The sequence below is a fragment of the Triturus cristatus genome, chromosome 4_1 (genome assembly GCF_964204655.1).
Source record: "Triturus cristatus chromosome 4_1, aTriCri1.1, whole genome shotgun sequence".
NCBI lineage: Eukaryota > Metazoa > Chordata > Amphibia > Caudata > Salamandridae > Triturus > Triturus cristatus.
Genome location: NC_140585.1, coordinates 1,211,747,368 through 1,211,771,982, shown reverse-complemented (window position 1 = coordinate 1,211,771,982; position 24,615 = coordinate 1,211,747,368). Strand labels below are relative to the sequence as shown.

The following is a 24,615-nucleotide window of genomic DNA, read 5'->3' as shown; positions in this document are numbered from 1 at the left end:
AAGCCTAACGCTGACCCTGATCATATGAAGAACTTTCGTCCAATCTCACTTCACTTTCTGCCAAAATCCTGGAGAAATGCCTTAATCAGGAATTAGTGAAGCTCACTGAGACATATGACATTCTGAACCTTTCACAGAATGACTTCAGAAATGGTCATAGTACAGAAACAGCACTGATGTTCGCCACAGATAGTATCAGGCACCAGGTGGATCAGGGTCGGGTGGTTATCATAGTGCTGCTGGATCTTTCATCAGCCTTTGACACCATCTCACCCATGCGCCTGGTACAACGTCTTCATCAGGCAGGTTAGAATGAAAGCCCTTCATTTCTGATGTTCCTTACTCACCAATATGGTGCAGGTTATCAGCTGTGGGGGCTTTAAAGCTAAGGCTTTTGGTGTTCCTTGTGGGGTCCTAAGGCTTTTAGTCTTCCTTTTGGGGTCCCTCAAGGGGCCTCGCTAAGATCCACTCTTTTTAATCTGTACATCGCTCCTCTTGCAGAACAGGTACATTCTTGCGGTTTTCAAGCACTTTCATATATGCTGACGACACACATTATCGTACACATCTCTTACAACCTGCCCTCAGTAGCAAACAAGTTTAATCTTTTCATGACCAAGTTTAACATCTGGATGAAAGAACATTTTCTTAAACTGAACACAGAAAAAACGGAGGTGCTGGTGTTTGGTGCACAAGAATCCATTTGGTCTTGCAGTTGGTGGCCTGAGGAATGTGGCCCTTAACCCAGTCCTGTTAAAGCAACCAAAAAGGTTAGGGTAATCTTCTATACCTCCTTGAACTTTGACTCACAGTTCAATCACATCACGAGTACCTGCTTCCACATAATTAGGGCTCTTAGGAAGGTCTTTTCTTTTATCACAGTTGCGTAATTCGGTAGCCATTGCATTACTCTCCTCCAGACTAGATTACTGCAATGTGCTCTATTTGAATATTAATGCCTCCTCACTGAACAAGCTGCAAGTGGTGCAAACCATGGCGGCGGGCCTTATTCTTAACACTCTGAAACGAGTGTCTGTCAGAGACGACATTGGATTACTGCATTGGCTCCCCGTAAGGAAGCGCATTGTCTTCAAGGTTATTTGCTTTGTGTTCTTCGCTCTCCATCACAAAGAGTCCAACATCTCTCCTACCTCTTCAACCGGTACATTCCAGGCAGGTCACTCAGATCTTCTTCAGCTAAGAAAGTCTCTATTCCCAGGTTCCGGAAAGACAGACGGGGTGGGCGGTCCATTTCCAGGGCTGCTTTCAAGTTAGGGAATTCCCTGCCCGCCCACATTGCTAGACTTAACTCCTTTGTGTTGTTTAATAAATCGTTAAAAAAGTGGATTGTTTCATCGTAAGCTCTCGGGCTTCTCTGTGCTTATGAGCTCTGTTTTCTGGCATAGTGCTAAGATACCCTTAGGCTTAATGCGCTCTATAAGTTCATATTTAATTTCATTTTCATTTCAGAACACAATGGTACTGAGACATTATGCAACATTTGAATTGCATCAAAAATATATAGTGGCCAACAGACCTAAGATGGTGGGCGCTTGGTAATCAAGATCCCAGCCCATGATCCTTAAAGAAGGTAGCAATTGGTAGCAATTGGACCATCTCCTGTAGTAGTGGGTGCAAGATTGGAGGAGTGCTGGAGACACATTGAGCATTTGATCCACCTGACATTGTTGCACAGAAGACTGAGTGGGTAAGGCGCTAGGTGGCGGGTGCACCTAAGAAGCTATAAATTTATATATGATAGATGGGTAAGCATGACAGACTTCACTTCATTTTATCAAGTGATGAATCTAGCAATTAACAACTGATTGTACTGGCATACAGAACAGCCATATTCTTGTACTTTCTAAACAAAGGAAACCATCCAGGAGATATCCCCAGCAACGAATGTAGTCATTAATGTACGGAAAGCAGTTCTGGCACACATGAAATGGCAGGGGTACTGCTGTGGTGAACAGAAGGCTCCCCCAGGTTTAAGACCAACAGTGATTTGAGTTTTGGGGACAGGCTGGAGATTTCAATATACAGTGCTTTGGTAGCTCAAAATGTCATGAAATGAAATGCTTCGTCAATCTACAGAATTCATTTGGGCTGCCACACATCCAATTATATTGATACGTACACATTTGACACACCCCCACACCGTACCTAAATGACCTAGACGCACTTTGAGATTTAAAACCTCTTAAGGTTATACAAATCATTAATGATAAATGCAAGCAACATCTTCCATGTTCTTTGACAAGTTAGGGAGCTAGTTACAGGCCCTCCTCGAAGACCAAGACTGGCAGTTTACTCTCATGGTCCTTCGGTAGACTATTATATTGTCCACATATAGGCTTATTCAATTCAAATACTTGCATTGAGTTTACTTTACCAGGCAGCAGTTATGGCACATGCAAAAAAACTGCTAAGCTACATGTTTCAGTGGCCACAAAGAGATAGGCGGCTTTTTTTACACTGTCAGGACCAGCAAAATTATTTGAGTCGTTTGGATAGCAGTGGAAGTACTGCAGAGGTATTAGAATGGCACAATATACTAACTCCTCTTTTTCAACTCGCCGCATCTGCTGCCTTGGAAGCTGCCAGGGGGGGAGAGACGTGGCTGCTCAGGTCACTGCTGGGGGACTCTAATCCCCCAAATCCGTCCTACCATCTGGGCCATCATCCTCGTGCTTAAAAGCATTTCGCAGCCCCACTGCACTTGAGACTCAACTCAACACATTTGCTGGCTTGGAAGCCTCCGGGGGAGAGCAGTGGCAGTTCCGGTCACCGCTGGGGGACTCTACTACCCATATTACCTCCTACCATTTGGGCCTTCATCCTCATGCTTAAAAGTGTGCCGCAGGCTGGCTGACGGTATGCGCCCGGGCCAAGAGCAGGCTCGCTTGTGCCCGTCAGCGTCCGGAAAAGGCTAGGCCGGGACTGCGCTCTTGGCTTGTAAGGTTACTGAGCGTGACTGTTTTACATATCGTAGCCAAATGGGGAAAAGGAAGATGGGGCGGGTGTCCCTGGAGGTGTACACATACTACTATTGACTCCTTTCTGGTCCGGGAGGTGGGGATAATTGCTGAAGAAATTGAACTGATGGAAAGAATTCTCTCTCTTGAGATAGCCAGGAGCAATTTGGGTGTATCTCCTCAAAGTGATACTGCGGCGGCTGAACCCCCACTGCCAGGCTCACTTTTTTTGTACGCTAGTTTGCAGTCCACGGTAATTGAGGATTCTTCTGACAAGATTAACTCTCCCCCTGCTAAACCGACGTTAAAAAAAAAATTATGGGGTGAGGAAGAAAGAGGGTGATGCCAAGCCGCAAGGGGGCGGTTGCAAACTTGTATCTGAGGGATGTTCCCCAAGTTGAAATAGCCCTGGACAAGCTTCTCCCAAATTTCGAGGTTTTGATAAAAGGACTATTGGCACCGATATTAGCATGTATTGATGGGATTGAGACAAAACTATCTTACCACTCAAACCACAGCCTCTGTTTCAAGGGGAGTTGTCAAAACTGATTCTCCGCCTATTATACCTCAAGCAAACGGTATGAGTGTAGAGGGAGAGTATAGTGAAATTATGGGTAGCAATGGGGTGTCGGGTATAGCTTCACAGGTGATGAAAAAAGGGCCCAGTAACACTTTGTCAGTTGTGTCAAGTGTGCAACCCTCCTTGCAGGGGAGGAGGGATGGGGCTCTTTGCGTTCTACATCTTAATATATCCCATGGCCAGAGGGTCGGGCAGCAGAGTATGGTTAAGAAGCAGCACCCATATAAACCCATCATGTTGCCCAAATCTCAAGGGGATGGTACTGCTTCATTACATCGCCCCCCTGAATTAGAACCGCTAGTAGGGGTTTTAACTGGTGTACCCCCTATTAAAGCAGGCACAAGGGAAACAACGGCAGAGCTCATGTGCAAGGTGAAACATTGGTGTGATCGCACCCTAGTGAATGGGCCCCTTTTGTCACATCCCAACCATGGCAAGAAGAGTTGGATGGGTAGGTTGTAAAGGGAAAAGTATTGAAGGGGATTGTGTTGTTGTTAACTTAAGGCACCCTAGGTTTGCAAAATATCTAATTCAGGGTAGATTTACTACCCATAACAAGGTCTGATCAGGGTCTTTGCTTGCACAATTTTTACCCCACACTCTCCTCCCATTCTGGTAACAAAGAGTTGCCTTTACTAAATTTGCATGAGAGCAGGGGGCGATGATCAGCATAGAGAAATAATGCTTGAGAACATTTACGCCTCTGTGTGGGTTGGAGGATAACGATTGACTGGGTCCACCTCAAGTAAGTTTCACCTCCCCTAGTGCGCAGGGAAGGCAGGGAGAGTGTATTGTTCTGCCTCAACCCTCTCACAGGCAGAAATCGGTGTTAAAATGTATGTGTTGGAACATCGCTGGGCTGAGAGCCAAAAGGGATGATGCTAGGTGGCTGGACACTTTAGTTGGGAATCACACCGGCGCAATGCAAGAAACGCGGGGCATGGAAAACTCTTTATTTAGATGGATCTTCTTCTACATCGCCTTCATCCTCGGGGCGAGAAAAGGGCAGTCTTCGCACTTTAGTTTCACTCAAAATCCGTTGTACCCTTGCCTTGGTGGAAATGGGCTCTCTTAATCTGTTGGCAATAGAGTTGGTATTCAAGAACCACTTGTCCCTACTGGTGGGACATTTTTATTATTCATTTGTAAGGGGTGTATCAACACAACACCTAACCCACTTAAAATGTTTTTCGGAAGGCTTTGGGGAGAAAAAGACATTGTTATATCAGGTTTTAGTCCTTGGCGATTATATCACTTGGGGGTTTTGTAAAGAATTTCACCACTGGCCTTTAGTGAAGGGGAGGTGTGTGAGGTCATCATAGCTACGGCAGGGCGGAAAGCCCCAGGCCTGGACGGGGTCCTGCAGACCTTTACAAGGTGGACCCCAAACCTGGGCTAGCATCCCGGCGAATGTATTTAATGCAGCATGTAAAATAGGCTTTTCTTCATTTTGGTCTAATTCAATGATCTTACCCATATTTAAGAAGGGATGACCCGCAATGTTATTTTCCCATCTCCCTTATTGTAATCTCGGCCCTCCAATATGGTTTTAGGCAGGGGAGAGGGACATTTGACCAGTGTATCAACCTTCAGAAGACTGTTGGTAAATACACCATAGCCAAAGGGGGTGCCTTTATGTGGCCTCCATGGACTTCATCTCAGGCTTCCACCTGGTAAATAGATCTACGCTCTGGCCCTTACTTATTGAGATGGATGTTGAGAATAACTTAACCTCTCGGCCTCTGTAAGGTATAATGAGAATGGTAGTTTGTCTGCTTACTGGAAAGTTCAAAGGGGGGTTAAATAGGGGTGCATCTTGGCCCCTCTGTTATTTACCCTTTATATAAATCAACTGGATCCTGTGTTAACTGCCACCTGTAGGGACATTCCAAGGGTGGCATCTAAATGAATCCCCTTGTGGAGCAAGAACCCCTGCGAATAGAACCAATAATGCGCGAATTGTGCTTGAGCGCACAAATAGTAGAGACGCATGTCTGGTGCCTCAAAGCCGCCGCGGTCAAATGGTTGTACAAGTGTTTTCCAGCTGCATAGATGCTTTTTGCCCCCCCCCCCCCCCCCCCCCCAGACGAACGACAATAGGGCGGACTGCATTGTTTTTAAGAGAGAAAGATTCAGACGGATAGGAATGTTGACAAATAGATATACTAATTTGGGTAAGATTGTCATTTTGATCACCGCTATGCGGTCCGCAAGCGAGAGAGGCAACCGGGCCCAGGGCTCAGCCCTGTCTGTTATTTGAGAAATGGTGTGACCATAGTTCATGGAGATCACTTGCTCAGGGTCCCTATGGAGCCAGACCCCCCAGATATTTCACCAGGTCCTGGGTCCAGGACAACGGGAAGTCCAATTCGATCTCACTAGTGCTAGCCGTCATGGGAAACACCGTCGACTTAGCCTAATTAATCCCTAAGCCGGAGAAACGTTAACATTTTACGTATTCGCGAAGCAATGCTGGAAGGTAGGTTGCGGGTTTGAGGACATATAAGAGCAGGTCATCTGCATAAAGCAGATAATAAGTGGGCGCTGCCGGAACCTCAATGCCGCAGACGCATGCAACTAGCGCAGCTTGCAAGCGAGAGGCTCCAAAGTCAGTGCAAAAAGCATCAGCGACAGGGGGCAACCCTGCAGCGTGCCCCTTCCAATGGGAAAGGCTGAGGACACCCAGCCATTAACACGAACCCTGGATATCGGCTCGGTGTATAAGACTCTGATCCACTGGAGAAAAGATGGGGGAAGACCCATTCTCGTGAGGACTGTAAACATGTAATCCCATTGAAGGGAATCAAATACTTTTGCTGCATCGAGCAGCACAGCTACGGCCTGAAAGTCGGAGTAAAAATAATGCAGTGTGGCGAACAGTGTGCGCAGGTTGTGCGTGGTGGACCGGGCAGGCACAAACCCTGACTGGTCAGGAAGCACCAGCATGGGAACCAAAGGCTGTAGCCTGAGAGCAATCATCTTGGCTAATATCTTAGCGTCAATATTAATAATGGAAAGGGGCCTGTAGGAGTCGCAACGATTAGACGCCTTGTCAGGTTTCAATAGCATAACCAACAGGGCTTCTCTCAAGGAGGCCAGGAGATGGCCAGTTTTATATGCCTACGCGTACACTTCCAGAAATCTGGGGACCAGCGTGTCAGCATAAGACTTATAAAACTCACTAGGGAGCCCGTCCAATCCAGTAGCTTTACATGTGGGAAGGGACATGATAGCGAGCTTTAGGGCCTCCTCGTCAAAAGGTTGCGTGAGATATTCCCTGTGATTTAAAGACAGCCACCCAAGAGCTATGTCGTCTAAATATGCGTGGAGATCGTCCTGCTGCGTTACGGTCCTATTGTCATAGAGTTTGGCATAGAAGTCAAGTATGGTCCTACTAATTGCCGCCGTAGTGTAATGTGCCTCCCCCGCCTCGTCAAGAATCTCGGTAATGATGTCCTGGCAATGTGGAGCAGCCAACCTTTGAGCAAGGGATCGACTAGGTCTGCCCTCCCTCGCCGTAATATCGAGCCTTGCTGCGTCTAGACCGATGGGCCATCTCTTGATCAACTGTGTTGTTGTGCTCAGTGACCATATCCCGATAGCCGAGAGTGTCAAAGGGGAAGGGTCAGACTCATAAGATCGTTTTAAGGCGGAGATTTCAGCAGCTAATTTATTAATTCTGCACCTCAAGTCCCTCAGGACGCCGGCCTGCGCCTCCATGCACGCCCCCCTTATGGTCACCTTAAAAGCTTCCCAAAGGACGCCAGTGCTGTCAACCGAACCCGCATTTTCCTTGAAGAAAGTGTGAATAGCCTCCCCTATCGAATGTTTAAAGACAGGGTCGGACAATGAGGATGGCTGCAAACGCCAAGTGAACGGAGGCCGCTCGCAAGCAGGAACCTGTAGCTTTAAGAGCACAGGGGAGTGGCCTGAGAGCATCCGAGCCATATGGCGGACCCCAACCACCCAGGTGCAGGCAACCTCAGTGGCCAGCCAGAAATCCAGGCGGGACCAGGTGCCATGAACAGAGGAAATAAAAGTACCCTTGCGCGCCCCAGGATGACGCGAGCGCCACACATCTCTCAAATTTCCAGCATCCATCAGTCCCAGCAACATCTCAGCTGCATGCTTAGGCCGCGAAGTCTTGCCACCCATACAGTCAACAGCCAAGTCCAGACAAACATTGAAGTCTCCACCCCAGAGTATCTCCGCCTCCGGGAAGTTAGTAATGCGGCGCCATCGCCAGAGAAGAAGGCCGGGTCATCAATATTCGGGCCGTACACATTCACTAGTAACACACTTGCTCCGCCCAATTGCCCATGCACTAGCATAATCCGGCCGGAGTCATCTGTGTTTGTCCGAATTAGCGAAAATGGGATCCCACGTTTGACTAGAATCATTACCCCTCTTGCATAACTAGAATACGAGGACATCACTCGCACCCCCGCCCACCGACTCCCAACATTTTTTTCAGACAGTTTTGTGAGATGGGTTTTCCTGTAGAAAGGCTATCTGGATGTCCATTCTGTCTAGATAGGCAAGCACGGATCGAATCTTCTTGGGGGTGTTTAGGCCTTGAACATTCCAGGTTAACAGTTGCACTTTACCACTCATTGAGTCAAGAGAGTCATCATATAACAGTCAGGTAAATAAATAAAAAAGTATGTGCCTGCTCGTGCAGATGAAACGATGAATATACCAAAACGGAAAAAGCCGTCCCCCGCACCCCCCACCCACTTCAGCATCCCCAACTCGCCAAAACCATGCCAACTCATCCCAGTCCCAACCCAAACTAGGGATAACCGGTGGAAATTGTAAGAGGGGTACTCACATTGGGGGCACCAGAGTGCCACTAACCTCCTAACTAGTAGGGGGGTGGCTGAGCATAAACATCATATATGCCTGGTCAGAATACAGCGTAGAGTCCCATGATAAGGAGACATTGCGGTGGAAGAAGAAAAGAGTCTTTAATGTCCACCTGCGCTGGGAGGATAAACATGGAATGCATAAGAGATATAGCTGCCCAGGTGGGCCACATGGCAAAACAAAATATGAATGTGTTCCCAACATTCCTACTGTTCCTCAGTTTCGGATAGTGTCTGGGATTCGCGCCGCCTTCTCTTGAGATGTTTGGCATGTCTATCGCTGCCTTGGGGTTGGTGAAGATCTTGGAGTCCCCATCCGGGCCTATCTTCAAGCGGGCGGGGTATAACATAGCATATGGGACACCTTCAGATTGTAAGAACTTTTTCACAACCCCAAACTCCCTGTGTGCAGCCTGTACAGTTACAGTAAAGTCAGGGAAAAAAGAGAGTGTGTTGCCTTGATGTTCGATAGTTCCCTTGTCTCAGGCTATGCGCAGGATGGCGTTGCGGTCCCTGTAATTCAACACCCGAGCAATGACAGGGCGTGGTGGAGCACCCGGGACAGGCCTAGCTGCAAGAGAGCCGTAGGCCCGCTCGATGAAGAACACGGCAGAGAGCAATTCAGTACCAAAAATATCCTTAATCAAATTCTCAATAAAGGTCTCCATTTTGCCCACATTTGTTGATTCTGGCAGCCCCATAATTCAAATGTTATTTTGGTGGGAGCGGGCCTCCAAGTCCTCATTCTTGCCCTGGATGAGGGAGAGAACTTTTTCCATATTAAGTGTTTTTCCTGCTACCTCAGTCAGACCATCCTCAGCTGCAGAAACATGTTGTTCGACCTCTCCCACTCGTGCGCCTTGCTTTCCGAGTTGTGACGACATGTGGTCAAGGCGCTGATTGACCGCAGTCATAGTGCCTTCTATGGATTGAAGGCTGCGGGGCTGCATGGCCAACAGCTTTGTCTCTATTGTGGATGGGCCCCCATCCTGGGCATCTGCTTCAGAGTCGGAGGCAGCTTTTTGTGGGGTCTTGGATGACTTGCGCACCTCGAACGTGAGGCGAGGTTGGGATTTATCAGTCCTCCCCATCCTATCAGCAATCGAGTCACACCACCGCGGAAGTGCTTTAGTGGGCGCCCCTTATATGAAACTTGGTACGAACCAGCAGGTGGACTAGACAGAGCCAGGGAGAACTCACAGTCGGGCTCACCAAAGAGGTGACAATGGTTTTAGATCTGAATGCAGCTTCGGGGAGCCCTTAAGAGCACTGCGCAGCCGGATACCTAGGCTCTCATGGGCTCTGTCTCATGTAGCAGGCCTCACGCAGTATATCCCCCGGTGACAACAGTGATGCTAGGCGTCAGGAGCCTTCCCAGTTTCATAAACGTAGTGTAGAGCAACGCTATGGGGGTTGGCAGCTAAGACACTCCAACAGGTAGAGGTGTACCAACGTCCAAGATAGGTCTACACCTGTGTAGCAAGGCGCCTCTGCAAGTTCCAATGGCCAGTGTAGGTGTGGAGCAGAGTCAGCAGTCACCGGATGTATGCCTGCAGCCCAATGCTCAGCACCACGGCGATTCTGGAGCAGTCCAAAGAGTGGAACGGGGCCCAATGCGCAGAACTGGCAGGGATTCAGCGCATCCAGGTGGGAGATCAAGGCAGGCAACAACAGAGGGCAGCCGCGACCGCTCTACCGCTATGCGGGAAGCAGCCTCTCGATACAGGTGCGGGCTAGAAGAAGCGGCCACGCAGCGGCGGAGCCCCCATGTACATCTGAGGCACTCCGGCCGGAACGGACTCCCAGAGGCAGCCAGGTAAGATGTTGGGAGGCAGTGCAGGGCGGGCACACACCGGAGCCCGCCTCGCAGTCCCCGCCAGCTCCAACAGCCCCGGGCTCGGCGGTATGGCAAGTGTCAGCAAGGCGACACGATAAGGACGGCCACAGCACTAAGCGCCCACCCGCCCCAGCCACAGTTCGCAGGCCGTGGCCCACTCCCTGGCCCGCACCCACCTCCACAGCCACCAGCCAGGGACGAGCCGCTCCCCACTCACTACAGCCAGCACAGGCAACGCTCCGCTCTCCCAGGCCGACTCGAAGTCCACCTCTGCGCGATGGGTTCCGCAGATGTCAGCTCACCGCGGGCCAGGCCGGAGCTCCACATGCACCAGGCAGAGACCGGCTCACCTCCTCCGTCGTTCGCCCCGGGGGCCACCACCAGCAATGTCCAGGTAGAGCTGCACTTCTTACGGGTACCGCAGCAATGGGCCTCTGGACGCAAGTGAGGCTATGGCAGTACGCAAGATCCGCACTCAGGGTCTAGCGGCCGCCGCCATTTTGTAGAGGCACCACCGGATCCGATCAGCATGGCATTCGTAGCGCTGTGGTGCTCCCCAGCGGCCCAAACTAGTGCAAGGTATTCCAGAGGGGCTCACAAATCAGGGCAGCCACGTTAGTGGCTTGGATTCAACTATTAACAGGCGGATTTTAGTCGGATAGGCGCTCAGCCGGGCAGAGCCTCACTAAGGTGCGGCCATCTTGCCGTGCGCCCTCTAGCGCCTCCCCAACTTCTCGTATTTGGGTGTTCTTTTTGATGACCGGGGGACTTTGATACCACAAAAGATCTTGAAAAAGAACATCCTATTGACAGCAGTGGCTGCAACAATGTATTTTGATAAAAGATTAGGTACCAAACCGGTGTAGGCACTGGTTAAGGTCTAACAAGAAAAATGTATCCCAATAGCAAGTTATGAATGCGACATGTGGGGGTATAAAGATGGCAGGGAGCTCCAAGTAACAAAAAACTATTTTTGCAAAGGCTCCTGGTGGTTCCCGCAGGCACCTAATCTTTTGTGGTACATGAAGAATTAGTTTTAGGGTACCTTTCGGATCTTATTGCACTGGCTCCTGTAATGCACTGGCTCGGAATCTGGGTAAATCCTGCACTTGTACTCAATCAGATAGTGACTGATGACTGTAGATTGCTGAGGGAGCAATTTGTATGCCTTGTTTGAGATACGTCAAAAATAGTTGGAGAATGTGGGTGGGCCCGAGTTATAAAATAATCCTAAAACTCTGTAGATAAGGGATCTGCCAGAGTTAAGAGAGTTTGCTACTCTCATTTAGGATGGCAGTAAGAGAGGGGAGGGAGCTCTGAACCATTGGTGAGATAATATATTTTGCTGACAAGGGCTCACTAGGTGAACCATATTTGGCGATAGCTAATAATCCTCATCACCATTTCTACAGACAAGATTTAGGCTTAATTTAATATCTTGGCTCTTAGCTGTTCCAAACGGTTTTCATAAAACTGGGGAGATGAAACCTTGCTCTTGTGGTAATTTCTCCCAGCAAGATACTAAATATTTGTTGCGATTTTCATCAGACACTGAGGCAATGCTTCATTGTTCCATAGATGAGAGAAAATCAATTTGTACAAGTTAAACCAGCATTGATGTATTTGCAAATGCTTTCGTCCCCCATGGTTTGGTTTGGGGTTGCAAGTTTTTTGTCTGGTGCCCTCAGTTAGGAAAAGGCTATTTAGTTATTAAGATGCTTTCGTATATAGAGCTCCTAACTTTTTCCTGACGTGAATGATGTCAAACCTGGTTTTAGTGGTGTTTTATGTAGATGTTCTGTGTTTTTAGACTTTTTCACATGCTAGTATTTCTCTTTTTATATTTAATAATGCATTGTCGTTTTTGTATGGTTTTAAATTACTGAATAAAGTATTTATGCCTGACTGAACTTCTCTATGTTAGAAGATTTACGCCTGAAGAGATACAAGAAAGCTTTTGTGGGACTAATGCTATTAAAATGGGGAATTGCTCAAAACTGGAGACAGAGGAGCTACCCTGGTCAAGTGGAATGAATGCTAGATTTTGGAAATGCAGCTTAACGAGGGCGGCGGATACCAACAAACATCAGAAGAGATAACTGGCCACGGTGAAAGGGGTTATTGTGTGAAAGGGATTTATCACTGTGAAAGTTTACAATGCTGCCTACCCAAATTGTAATCCCAATGCTGAATACTTCTGCAAAACACACAAGATGAAAAATCAATTCAAAGAGCAACAATCTGCCTACATTTTTTAAATAAACATAACACGTTTTATTTGGGAAAAACAATTCTGCTACTTACATATAACTCATTGCGTTGTGAAACGGTGGAGCAACATTTGAGTATCAGAAATAATTTATTAGATTGTCAGTGCGTTTGTTTGTTTTAAAGGCCAAAATCTGCATGTGACCCTGAGTTCCTATTTGCACATGTTTACAATTAAATCATTAGGTACACCTAGAGAATATCATAGTAAAAATATACAACATAGATGCAGTGAGAAATACAGATTTCACAAGTACTTACTAACTGGTACACGTTTTCCCAATAATCCTGTGTCATGAGACGAAACAAGGCCAGGAAGGCCCAACCAAACGAGTCGAAGCTGGTGTAGCCATAGTTGGGATTTCTTCCTGCTTTCATGCACTGGTATCCTTCTGGACATTGACTGCAAATCAAAAAAATAATAACCTGGTTGTTCAAAATAGCAATCAAAGCCCAGTGGCATACATTTGACACATTTATAGGTTATGGGAGTTCTGCGATAGCTGCAGAAATCAAAAATGCATTATCAGGGTCAAATATTTTTTGCTACAGTTAAAAACAATCATATGAAATACAACTTCGCTATGACGAGAGCAGTTCATAGTTAAATTACTTACATAATAGCGTGTCGGTATATAAAAGCCCTCGATTTTCACAGTTTTGTTACAGGGTCCTTATCTTGGCCCTGCCAAAACAGACTTCTAAAAGCAGTGAATGGCAGTTGGGCCATGGACAAAGGAACGTGGGTTTAAACGTTGCACAGGTGTCCAAATCATTTTGTGGGAACGGAAACCAAAGTTCGAGACGACTCTGGGATTTATGAAATGCATCCTCATTTTAACTAATCCCGACTTTTAGTTGCGTCTTTACAGAGGGGGAGGGGGCAGATGACACCCGTACCCCGGCTCCATTTGCCCTGGTACCACGTTGTGCCCCATCACAACATCTGTTGATTGTGCCAGGAGGCGACAGAAAAAAAAAATAAACACTGCACCTAGGCACACAATTTAATTTGTCCAACTACCTTTTATTGCAACAGAGTGATGTTCGCTTTAAATGTTTAAATCCGACTGTGTGTGTATCTTTATCGAAATATACTTATATGAACAAATTGCTTACCTTCAGGAAAACACTCTCTCTAGTAGGTGTTCTTTCTAACCACATATTTCTCAACTTCAGAATATCCACAGGTGCCCGACTGGATCTGAAAGATTTTTCAGCAAAGCCCCTGAACACAAGCAGGCGGCATCATGCAGCTGTGTGTCGAAACTGCTCTGTCCTGGCAGTCACGGCTGGAGCCAATTATATTAGTGCACTGACATCAGTTTCTTTCTGGACACCTCTGCACCCTCAGACAAGGAGCCCAAAAACAATTATTTGTATCAGTGTGCAGATCTCTAATTTGGGAACTTTTTAAGTGGAAAAGAGTCCATTTCACAGAATCAGAAACATGAGGGTGGTGAGGAATCTGCGGTTAGATAGAGTATCCACCAGAACGAGCGTTACCAGACATAAGTAACTTGTTCCTCTAATGGATACCTCTAGCTGCAAATTCCTCACCTTTAGAATCCGTACCAAAGTCCTTTTTCCTCCGATGGGGAGCCTGTGGAAGGACTTAGACCTAAAAGTTCAGCAGGACACAATGGCCAAAATGCCTTTCCCAGCGGAACTGGCTGTAAAGGTAGTAAAACTTCATGAATGTGTGCACTGAAGCCCATTTTATGTGTTGACAAATATACACGATAGGGACTCAGCCTGCCACCATTATGGTAGCAACCTTTGTCTAGGTCAAATCAGCCCTCAACCATTCTGGAAGTGGCTTCTTCGCCATAGCACAACAGATTTTACTGCAGAGGACTATCAACTTAGACAAAGTATTCTTCTACACTCCTTTGCCTTTATGCGTCTGATCGTTTTTGGTACGATTGTTTGTGAGTTGAAATGATGGAGTCTCTCTCTTCCTCAGAAGAGTGATGGACTGTCCAATGTGAAAGGCAGACACAACCTTTGGTATAGAGGTCACCCTAGTCCTGAGCACCAATTTTTCCGGAAAGGTGGAGGTGTAGGGTGGATGGACTAAAAAAGCCTGTAGCTCACTCACATGACGAGCTGAGGTTATTGATATAAAAATATATCCCCTTCAGGGTTGGGAGATGTAGAAGACAGCTATGCAACAGATCAAAAGATGTGCACACAAGAAAAGTATGGACCAAATTAAGGTCCACTGACGCATCACGAAGGATTTAGGATGAACTTTTAAGAAATCACACCATAACAGGTGATTTGAACAAGGAGAGTTGGTCCAGTAAACACAAACAAGCCAAAAGGGTTAACAGACAACCTTTAATTGTGCTGCCAGTTCGTGCCTGTCCATAGACAAAATGAACAAGACATCCAACAGTTTGGCCAGTAATGTGTCTGTATTGAAGGTGCCACCCAAGGCCAAAATGTTTATGCCAGTGACTAGAGTAAACAGACTTTGTAGAAAGATGCTTGGCCGCCAGGGCAATCAAGGCAAGAGGCGCTTAGACCCAGACGTCCCAAGTATCACCCTTTGCTGCCCCAATATGGAGCAACTAAGATAACTTGGTCCTGGTCACTCCTGATCTTCCTAAAGCATGGCAAGAAAGGCAGCAACAGGTAGACGTGCAGGAGTCCTGTGCTCCACTCAAGGCGGAATGAGCCTTCGAGAGAGAGTCTTTTCGGGAACTCCAACGTACCAAAAATCAACTCTGGACGTTCTCGGAAGAGGCAATGCAATCAAGACAGGATTCTCCCCATTGTTGAAAGACACATAGTGGCACCTCCAGTTGTATCTGCCATTTGTGGTCTGCTACTCCTCCCTTGCTCGTTCCCCTTCTTTGCATTTAAAAATCGCACCAGGTGGTATACGATTAGGGAAATGCCCTGATGATTCAACCAGTTCCCAGAGCCACAGGGCTTCCTGACAGAGTCCAGTACCCCACCACACCCTGCTTGTTGCAATATCACATGGCAGTGGAGCGGTCCATGAGGACCTGAAGTAGTCTGTTTTAGGTGGATGGCAGCAAGGGTTTCAATGCCAAGTGAATGGCCCACAGCTACAGAAGGTTGATGTGGAGATGGGTTTTCCTTTCCCAGAGGACCGTCTTAACCCAGCAGTGATGCGACTGTCACCACTGTGAACTTTGTGTGAGGTACGGAGAGGGGTCTGTCACTGATCCTATTGCGGACCAGCAGCCACCACGGCAGGTTTTTCGTATTCTCCTCTGAAGTTTGGATGAATTCTTACAGGTTCCCTTAGTGCAGGGCCCACTGAGACTTCAGATCCCACTGCAGAGAATACCTGTGCCATCTCACATGATCGAGGAGCAGGATGCCAAAAGGCCACGAAGCCTCAGAACCAACCTCACTGAGAACCAGAACAGAGGCTCAAACATCGGAATCGTATCCTCAATGTCCTTAATTCGTTGGTCCAGAGAGAAGACCCAAAAGTACACAGTATCCAGGATGGCTCAGATGTAAGGGAGCGTCTGCGAAGGAATCAGGTGTGACTTTGGCAAGTAGATTGTGAACCCCCAGTGATGTAAGGAGGAAGCAGTCATCTGGAGGTAGTCCACGACTGACTGTGGTGAACACAACTTCAGGAGCAAGTCATTGAGTTGGAACAAGACTGGCAACCTGACCTGCAAAGGTATGCTGCAACCACCACCATTATGGACACCTGAGAAATAGTAGTGATGCTGAAAGAGAGCATGAAAAATATAAAATGCTCGTGGCCCACCTTGAACTATAGGGCGCACCTGTGGGCATGCAGGATAGGAACATGGAAATATGTGCCCTGCACGTTCAATGCTACTAGTCAGTGCCCTGGCAGCAGGGCAGATAGAACCTGGGCCAGGGCGAGCATCCGGAATTTGTCCTTGTGCAGGAAGAAATTGAGGGTGGGGTTGAAGATCTAGGATTGGATGAAGCCTCTGACATTTCAGGTCAGAAATAACGGGAATAGCTTCCAGTTCCAAAGCTGGGACCCTTTCAATGGCTCCTCTGTCCAAAAGAGCTAAAACTTCCTGCAGCAAAATGGACAGATGGTCCTCTGAAAGACACTCTAATGAGGGTGGAAGAGACTGTGGGATGGAGAGGACTGGCAGGGCATAGCCTCATTAGACTTTTTGCAGGACCCACCTGTCAGATATTATGGCTTGCCACCTGCAGATAAAATTACTGATTATGCCTTCCATGCCGCTGGGTAGTGTACCGCATTACGGAAAAATTAAAAACAATCTTGGAAGCTGCTGCAGGAGAGTAAGGGGACTTGAAGGCTCGCTCTCTGTGCGGGCCTGAATGTTGTCTGTTGGACCCCCTAACCTAACCCTCAAAGGTCTGAGGAGCCTGTTGTTGGGGGTGCTAGAACGTGACGCTGCTGTAGGCGAAACCCATAGCGATGCTATGAAAGGGTCAAAATTGTTGGGGATACTGCCTTGTAGGCATGGATAGACTGATGGAGTGCGTGGTAGCTCTACTTTCCCTGAAACGCTTAGGGTGGAGTCAGCCTTCTCGCCAAAAGGGAAAGGCCCGTCAAGAGGCATATTGTTGAGCGATGCTTGAACACTGCTGAAAAGCCTGTGGATTTTATACATGCTTGATGCTGGAGCACCACACTAGCGCCAACCTCTCTCTCTAAGCCATTGGTCATGTCCAAGCCTCACCGCATGAGATATTTGGCTGGGTCCTGGCCATTGTGCATGGTATGTGCTTAGCTGGCACAGAATTCTGCTGGGCCAGCGGGCCAGATCTCAGCAACCATGTATCATTATGCATGGGAGTAACTACCCAGCAAACGGGTGGGAGTGACTGAACTGAGGGTAAGACTAGCAGAATAAAATAAATCCTCTCCCCAAATGCCTCAATTATTTTTGATGCCTTGTCTGGAGGACTAGTGGGAGAATAATTGGGGTCACCTCTGCTAGTGGAGGCCTGTAACAGCAGGCACCTAGGAGTGGGGTGCTGCGTTAGGACAGTAGGGTCACCCACTGCTGGTCTGTGGTGACGAGCCACTTGTCTATTCACAGCAGGGTTTAGCCCAGATGCCCAAGAGGGTGTTAGTCAGGTCTTCATTGAACCGTATCAGTGGTTCAGATGAGGCCTGCACACTTCTCTGAGGATGTTGGTTTTCATTCCAAATGAAGCCAACTACATGTACAACACTTCAGCTGCCAGTTTACGGACAACGCTGAACCATGCAGACTCATCCAAAGAAGGACCATGTCAGGAGAAGTGTCTGGTCCACTGGCCTCTCGTATGTCCATATAAAATGTGTCCTCATCATAATTGGGAGGGGGGCAGTTCATCCCCACTATCCCAATCAATGCCATCATAACCAAAAGCTGGTTGGCTCTAGTCAGAGACCGATCAGTACAGTTGCTGGAGCACTGGAGGACAGCTCCTAGGCAAAACCACTGTCTTTAATGAGACAGAATATATTGGAGTCAGCCGCATCAAAACTGAGCTAGAACGCAGCTTTAGCCAAGGTTGAAAATGATTTGCTTTGGAGTCTACAGAACAATGGGATCAGTGTCCTCCTCCGGCATTATAGCAGACATTGATAGGGCAGGACCCAACATGGACCGTGGTGCTAGGTATTGAATCAGCTTCTAAGTCATAGCTAAACCCAAAGTGGATTCAGGAGGCACAGACTACGCCGAGGGGCAAACCTGATCGGCAGTAATCCTACTGGAGGCCTCTGCAGGTCCATAGGGACCAAAGGAGCACCAAAGAGAAACAATAGAGTGCCAAAAATGCGTAGCATCCCCACCTAAAATGTCATAATCTGTTGTGGCATTGCCATTGGACCTGGAAATTCAGGGTACATTGGGATCAGCTGCAGAATTGGCTCCTCAGTAGGGGACTGGGAGAATCCCAATCCTTCTCGGACAGAGTGGCAAGCCTGGGATGAAATCCGCTTGGACTTCTTGTACTTCTTTTTTGACTTGGACTTCGACCGTGACAAGATGTCGAGAGACCCGCCCCGGGAACAGACCAGTGTCCTTGACTTTGAGAGGGAACAGGGCTTACACAACTTTCAAAGTTACTCAGTGACGTAGAGCTTGATTTTGCATTTCCTGTACGCCTTCGGGTGCATCATGGAACACTAAACACACGACTTGGAGCTGTGGCCTGAACCCAAACACCAGCGAGACACTGTGTGAGGATCTGTCAGACATTTGTTAGCAACAGATCCTACAAGGCTTAAACCCTGTAGTTTTAGAAGGTGACACGTTCACATGTTTCCTTGCAACAGGAAACAATTTTGAAAAAGGATCGAGAAAAAGTTAGGAGCTAGCTACGGGTCAGTATATGAAGATGCTTGAAGAAAGCAAATGACAATAATGCTTGGGTGGTCCTTATATGTGGCACCAGCCATCCCTTCCAAAGCAGAGCTGAGTCTAAACAGAGTCACATGACTCCACCTACTGGGCTATGGTGAAAGATCTTCTGGATCCAGTTTGGTGCCTGGGGATAATCACAAAGTGAGGTATCTGCTGCTAGAAGTATCCATCAGAAAAAAAAAATGTATATATATTTACTAAAAAACAAAGGTTACAGAAACGTTCTAGTTAGGCTCACCTTTCACTTACGCGCCTGCAATGCACTGCTTATGACCTCACATATTATATCACTCATGACATGGGCAGTGACATCACAGATGACATCTCAAATGACATCACTGATGACACAGTGAGTGTACGTTTTTCCTTAGAGTTTATGATTGCTAAACATATATATTAAGCTAATACAAACGTTAAATTAGTATCCTAGGTGTACAACTAATGAGTGATGCTATTTCTAACATATATTATGTGAGTGGTTGTTTGGCTGTGTGTCCATGTGTGAGTGGGTGTTTGAGTGGCTGTATAGGTGAGTGAGTGGGTGGGTGAGTGTGTGAGTGGCTGTATGTGTGTATAAGGGGTATGTAAGTAGCTGTGTGTGTGTGTGTGTGGCTGTGTGAGTGGCTATACTGGTGAGTGAGTGGGGGTGTCAGTGGCTGTATGAGTGAGTGGGTGTCTGAATGGCAGTAGGAGTGAGTGACTGGGTGTGTAAGTGGTTATATGGATGAGTGAGTGACTGTTTGAGTGGGTGTTTGGTTAAGTGAGCTGGTGTGTGAGTGGCTGCATTGAAGAGTGTTTGTGGCTGTATGAGTGAGTGAGCAGATGTGGGAGTGCTTGTATGGATGTGTGAATGGGTATGTAAGTGGTTGTGCGGGGGGGTGTATGAGTGCTTGTATGAGTGAATGAGAAGCCATGTTGAAAGGCTATATGGGAGAGTGAGTGGGTGGGTATGTGAGTGGCTGTATGGGTGAATAAGTGGATGTGTGAGTAGTTGCATGGGGGAGTGTGTGGCTGTGTGAGTGGCTATATGGGTGAGCGATTGGTTGTATGAGTAGCTGAATGGGTGTGTGAGTGTCTGTATAGGAGAGTGGGTGTGTGAGTGTCCCTATGGTTGAGTGAGTGATTGTGTGAGTGGGTGTATGAGAGGTTGCATAGTGGTGTGAATGGGTGTGTGAGTGGTTTGTAGATGCGATTATATCATCAGTGATGCTACTGACCATGTCAGCAGTGATGTAATATGTGGGGACATTAGCCGTGCATTGCGGAAGCATAAGTTATAGTTAGCCGAGGTTATTATATCTGCTGCATTTCTCTGGTTTTGTACGAGTGAAATGTAAGCCTAACTATAAAGTCCCTGTAACCTTTGTTTATTTCAGTGAAATCCCCAAAATGTTTAAATTATATTTGAGTCTATGAGTGGATCTGTGAGTGGATACATGAGTTTCAGAGTGGGTAAGTGAGTGGGAACATGAGTGTCTCAGTGGGTCTGTGAGTGGGTGCGTGAGTGTCTAAGTGGGTCTGTGACAGCGTGCAGGAGTCTGAGTGGGTCTGTAAGTGGGTGTGTGGGCCTGTGAGTGGGTGTACGAGTCTCTGAGTGGGCCAGTGAGTGTGTGTGTGTGTGAGTGCGAGTCCCTCGGTGGGTCTGTGAGTGGGTGAATGAGTGCTTCAATGGATCTGTGAGTGGATGAATAAGTGTCTGTCAGTGGGTGGGTGTGTCTCTAAGTGTGTCTGTGAGTGGGTGCACAAGTGTGTGATTGAGTGTCAGTGGGTATGTGGTGAAAAAGTAGGAGGGCACACTGGAGCAGGTCCTCATGCGAGATCCCCCTGTGGTGGTCCTCCTATACAGCTTGCCTGCGTCCTCTGCTCGCTCTCCTGCCCTCTATGTTCCCTCTTTCTGCCCATTATTTTGCCCCTTTCTCCTTGTTCCTGGCCTTTATTCTGCCTCTTGCTACTTGAATCTAAACTCTATTTTGCCTCTTGTTACTCATTTCTCACCAAAATTTGCCTCTTTCTGCTCATGCTGCCCATTATTGTGCCTCTTTCTGCTCACTTCTGACCTGTATTTTGCCTCCTTCTGCTCATTTGTAAATTGTATTCTGCCTCTTCCTTCTCGTTTCTGACCTTTATTCTGCCTTTCTGCTAATTTCTGCCAATTTCTTACCTTTATTGTGCCTTTTTCTGCTCGCTTCTCACCTTTATTGTTCCTCTTTCTGCTTGTTGCTGATTCTTATTTTGCCTCTTTCTGCTGGCTCTTGCCCTCTATGTTGCCTCTTTCTGCTTGTTTCTGACCTTTATTCTTCCTCTTTCTGCTCATGTCTGACCTCTAATCTGCCTCTTGCTGCTCGCTTGTTTCTCACCTTTATCTTGCCTCTTTCTGCTCAGTCGACCTTTATTCCGCTTCTTTCTGTTCGTTTCTGAGATTTATTTTGCCTCTTTCTGCCCATTTCTGTCCTCTATTTTGCCTCTTCCTGATCTTTATTCTGCCTCTTTTTGCTCCCTTGTGACCTTTGTTCTGCCTCTTTCTGCTCGTTTCCAACCTTTATTTTGTCGCTTTCTGCTTGTTTCTAAGCTCTATTCTGCCTCTTTCTGCTCGGTCCTAAGCTTTATTCTCCCTCTTTCTGCTCGTTCCTTGCCTCTTTCTGCTTGTTGCTGACCTTTACTTTGCCTTTGAGCTATTTTCTCACCTTTATTCTGCCTCTTTCTGCTCATTTCTGACCTTTATTCTGCCTCTTTCTGCTTTCTTTTGGCTTTTATTTTGCCTTTTTCTACTCGCTTCTCACCTTTATTTTTGCTTGTTGCTGACCTTTACTTTGCCTTTGAGCTATTTTCTCACCTTTATTCTGCCTCTTTCTGCTTGTTGCTGACCTTATTTTGCCTCTTTCTGCTCACTCCTGCTCTCTATGTTGCCTCTTTCTGCTCATGTCTGACCTCTATTCCGCCTCTTGCGGCTCATTTCTGCCCTCTATTTTGCCTCTTTCTGCTCGTTTCTGATCTTTATTCTGCCTTTTTGCTCCCTTTTGACCTTTGTTCTGCCTCTTTCTGCTAGTTTTCAACCTCTAATTTGTCGCTTTGTTAGTTTCTAAGCCTTATTCTGCCTCTTTCTGCTCGTTCCTTGCCTTTATTTTGCCTCTTTGTGCACGTTTCTCACCTTTGTTTTGGCTCTTTCTGCTCGTTTCTCACTTTATTTTGCCTCTTGCTGCTGATTTCTGACCTCTTTTTTGCCTCTTTCTGCTCGTTTCTGACCTTTATTCTGTCTCTTTCTGCCCCATTCTGACTTTTATTCTGCCTCTTTATGCCTGTTTCTGGCCTATACTCTGCCTCTTTTTGTCTGTTTCTATCCTTATTTTGCCTCTTGCTGCTCGTTTCTGAACTCTACTGAACCCCTTTCTGCTCATTTCAGACCTTTCTACTGCCTCTCTCTGCTTGTTTCTGACAATTATTTTGCCTCTTTCTGCTTGTTCATGACCTTTATTCTGCCTCTTTTTTGCTTATTTCTCACCTTTATCTTGCCTCTTACTGCTCATTTCCCACCTTTATATTGCCTTTTCTGCTCATTTCTGACCTTTATTCTGCCCGTTTCACACCTTTATCTTGCCTCTTCTGCTCACTGTTGACCTTTATTCTGCTTCTTTCAGCTCATTCCTGAGATTTATTTTGCCTCTTTCTGCTCGTTTCTGACCTTTATTCTGACTCTTTCTGTTCCCCCGGGACCGCAGGGGGAGCCTCAAGGCCGCCATGGTCCCAGCCGGCTCCCCACATTCTGCAGGAGCAGGATTGCTGCTGCGCGCAGGGAGCTGCTGGAAATGCAACTCTTTGTGTGCAGGAGCAATACTTTAATTTCTTCCACTGACATGCGGGCAGGGAAAGAGATTAAACCTCCACTTCCAGCAGGTGAGAACACTTTGACTGCTGCCGCTTGCTGGAAACAAAGTGTTTCCTTATGCTTGGCGGGAGCTGTCAAAGCTCCCGCAAAGCATAAGCATCCTGCCAAGCATAAGCAAACAGCTATGTCCCGGGGGCGGGCACCCAGAGACATAGTAGGGGTCTGCCTTGGGTGGTGACGGCCCCTAGGGCCATGGATGGCTCTAGGAGGACAGGGCGTCCCCCACAAGCTGGTGGTCCCCGAACCGAGAGTGGCCCAGGAGGGGAGGCCGCAGGGCCCCTCTCCCATTCTTTTAAAAATGTATCTGGCCCCGGAGAGGTGGTGGTCTCTGGAGCCAAGGGGGTCTGAGGGGCCACTCTATTCTGTGTCATTTAGCCCCAGGGAGGTGATGGCCGCCAGGGCTGGAAGGGGGGGGGGGTTGTTTGTGTGGCCCCCTCATCTAGTTTAATTGCCCCAGGGAGGTGATGCTCCCCGGGGCTTATAGACCCTGAGGAGGGGGGCTCTATGCGCCCCCTCCTTTTAATAAACAACACTCCTGGGACCTGGCTCTGTTGGGGATCCCAACTGGACCCCAGAACCAGGGCTAGGGACCAGGACCAGGGCAAGTGGGGTCAGGGTATTCTTACACTGCCCCCTTTTCTTTTTTTTACTTGTTTGTGGGGCTTGGCTGAAGCAGAGTCCCAAGATGGCTGGCAACAGTTCCTAGTTGAAGTGTTGACAGCCAATCTGTTTTCAGCATGGGGACTGTCAGATCCTTGTAGGAGCCACGTCCCTATATATACAAATTTGGTTTTCCCGTAATGTATTCAAAACTATTGAACAGATTTACATCAATTTACAAAAAGGTCGCTTTCTGAACCAAAGCTGCCTTTCTGCCAAATTAGGTGTAATTCTGTTCAGCGGTTCGGGCTGTAGCTGTCTCTAAAATCCCTATGGGAAATTGAATGGGGAAAACCGTTTTGGAACACCCCCACCCCCTTTTTCTCAGCCCCAGCTTGATGAATTACCCAGAAACTTTCAAGACAGCAGCTGACGTGAGTGTCGTATTAGTTTTGAAAATTCGTGAAGATTCGTCAAACGGCGTCAAAGATATTGGCAAAACAAAAACCGTTCTTCCTACGAAAACTAGGTCCTAATTATAACTACCTACTGGCAACTGCCAGTAGGTAATATGAAATATATATATATATAAATGTTCATGCTGTTGTATTTTATGTCATTGGCCCTTCCCTCTTCTCGGCCAACCACAGTAATGAGCACATCCAGATGCATTCTGGTCATAATAGTTCATCAAAACCTCACGGTTTAATAAAAACAAAAGCTGTCTTCAAAATTAATCCCACAATGGGCGCAATATTCATGTTCCAATTATCGGCATACACGCCTGAAAGCTCCCGGCAAGTCCATCATGTATAGATTATGTTAATGTATGTAAGCTTCTATTTTTGGCATGTAGTGCTGTAGATTCACATGCTCTGTATACTACTGCCATCTAGTGTTGAGTTTTGATGTGTGCAAATTGTTTTTCTTCAAAGAAGTCTTTTGAGTCACAAGATAAAGTGACTCCTCTTGGTGATAATGCGCATGGACATCGACTCCATTGTTATCGATTGTTGAAAAGTGTGTGTAGCACTGCGTGCTAGAACACCTACACAATAATATTTAGTGAAAGAGTGTGGTATTGACCATGTAGCTGCTTTACATATATATCAGCTGGTGGGATGTTGCCCAGGAAAGCCAAGAAAGCCCCTATTTTGCGAGTAGTGTGTGCTGTAGGGCATTGGTAAAGTCCTCTCACCTTTGGCGCAACATGTTTGAATGCATTTAATTATCCAC

At 47.2% G+C, this 24,615-nt stretch overlaps 1 protein-coding gene across 8 annotated transcripts in view; it reads right to left on the bottom strand.

The window, feature by feature from the left end:
• The window catches only part of SCN8A (sodium voltage-gated channel alpha subunit 8), an 828,048-nt gene that overhangs the window by 461,657 nt on the left and 341,776 nt on the right, over positions 1–24,615 (bottom strand). For all 8 annotated transcript variants that reach the window (XM_085654551.1, XM_085654553.1, XM_085654556.1 and 5 more), the window contains exon 9: positions 12,790–12,931. In XM_085654551.1, coding sequence (XP_085510677.1) covers positions 12,790–12,931 — 142 coding nt within the window. The remainder of the gene's footprint in view (positions 1–12,789; positions 12,932–24,615) is intronic.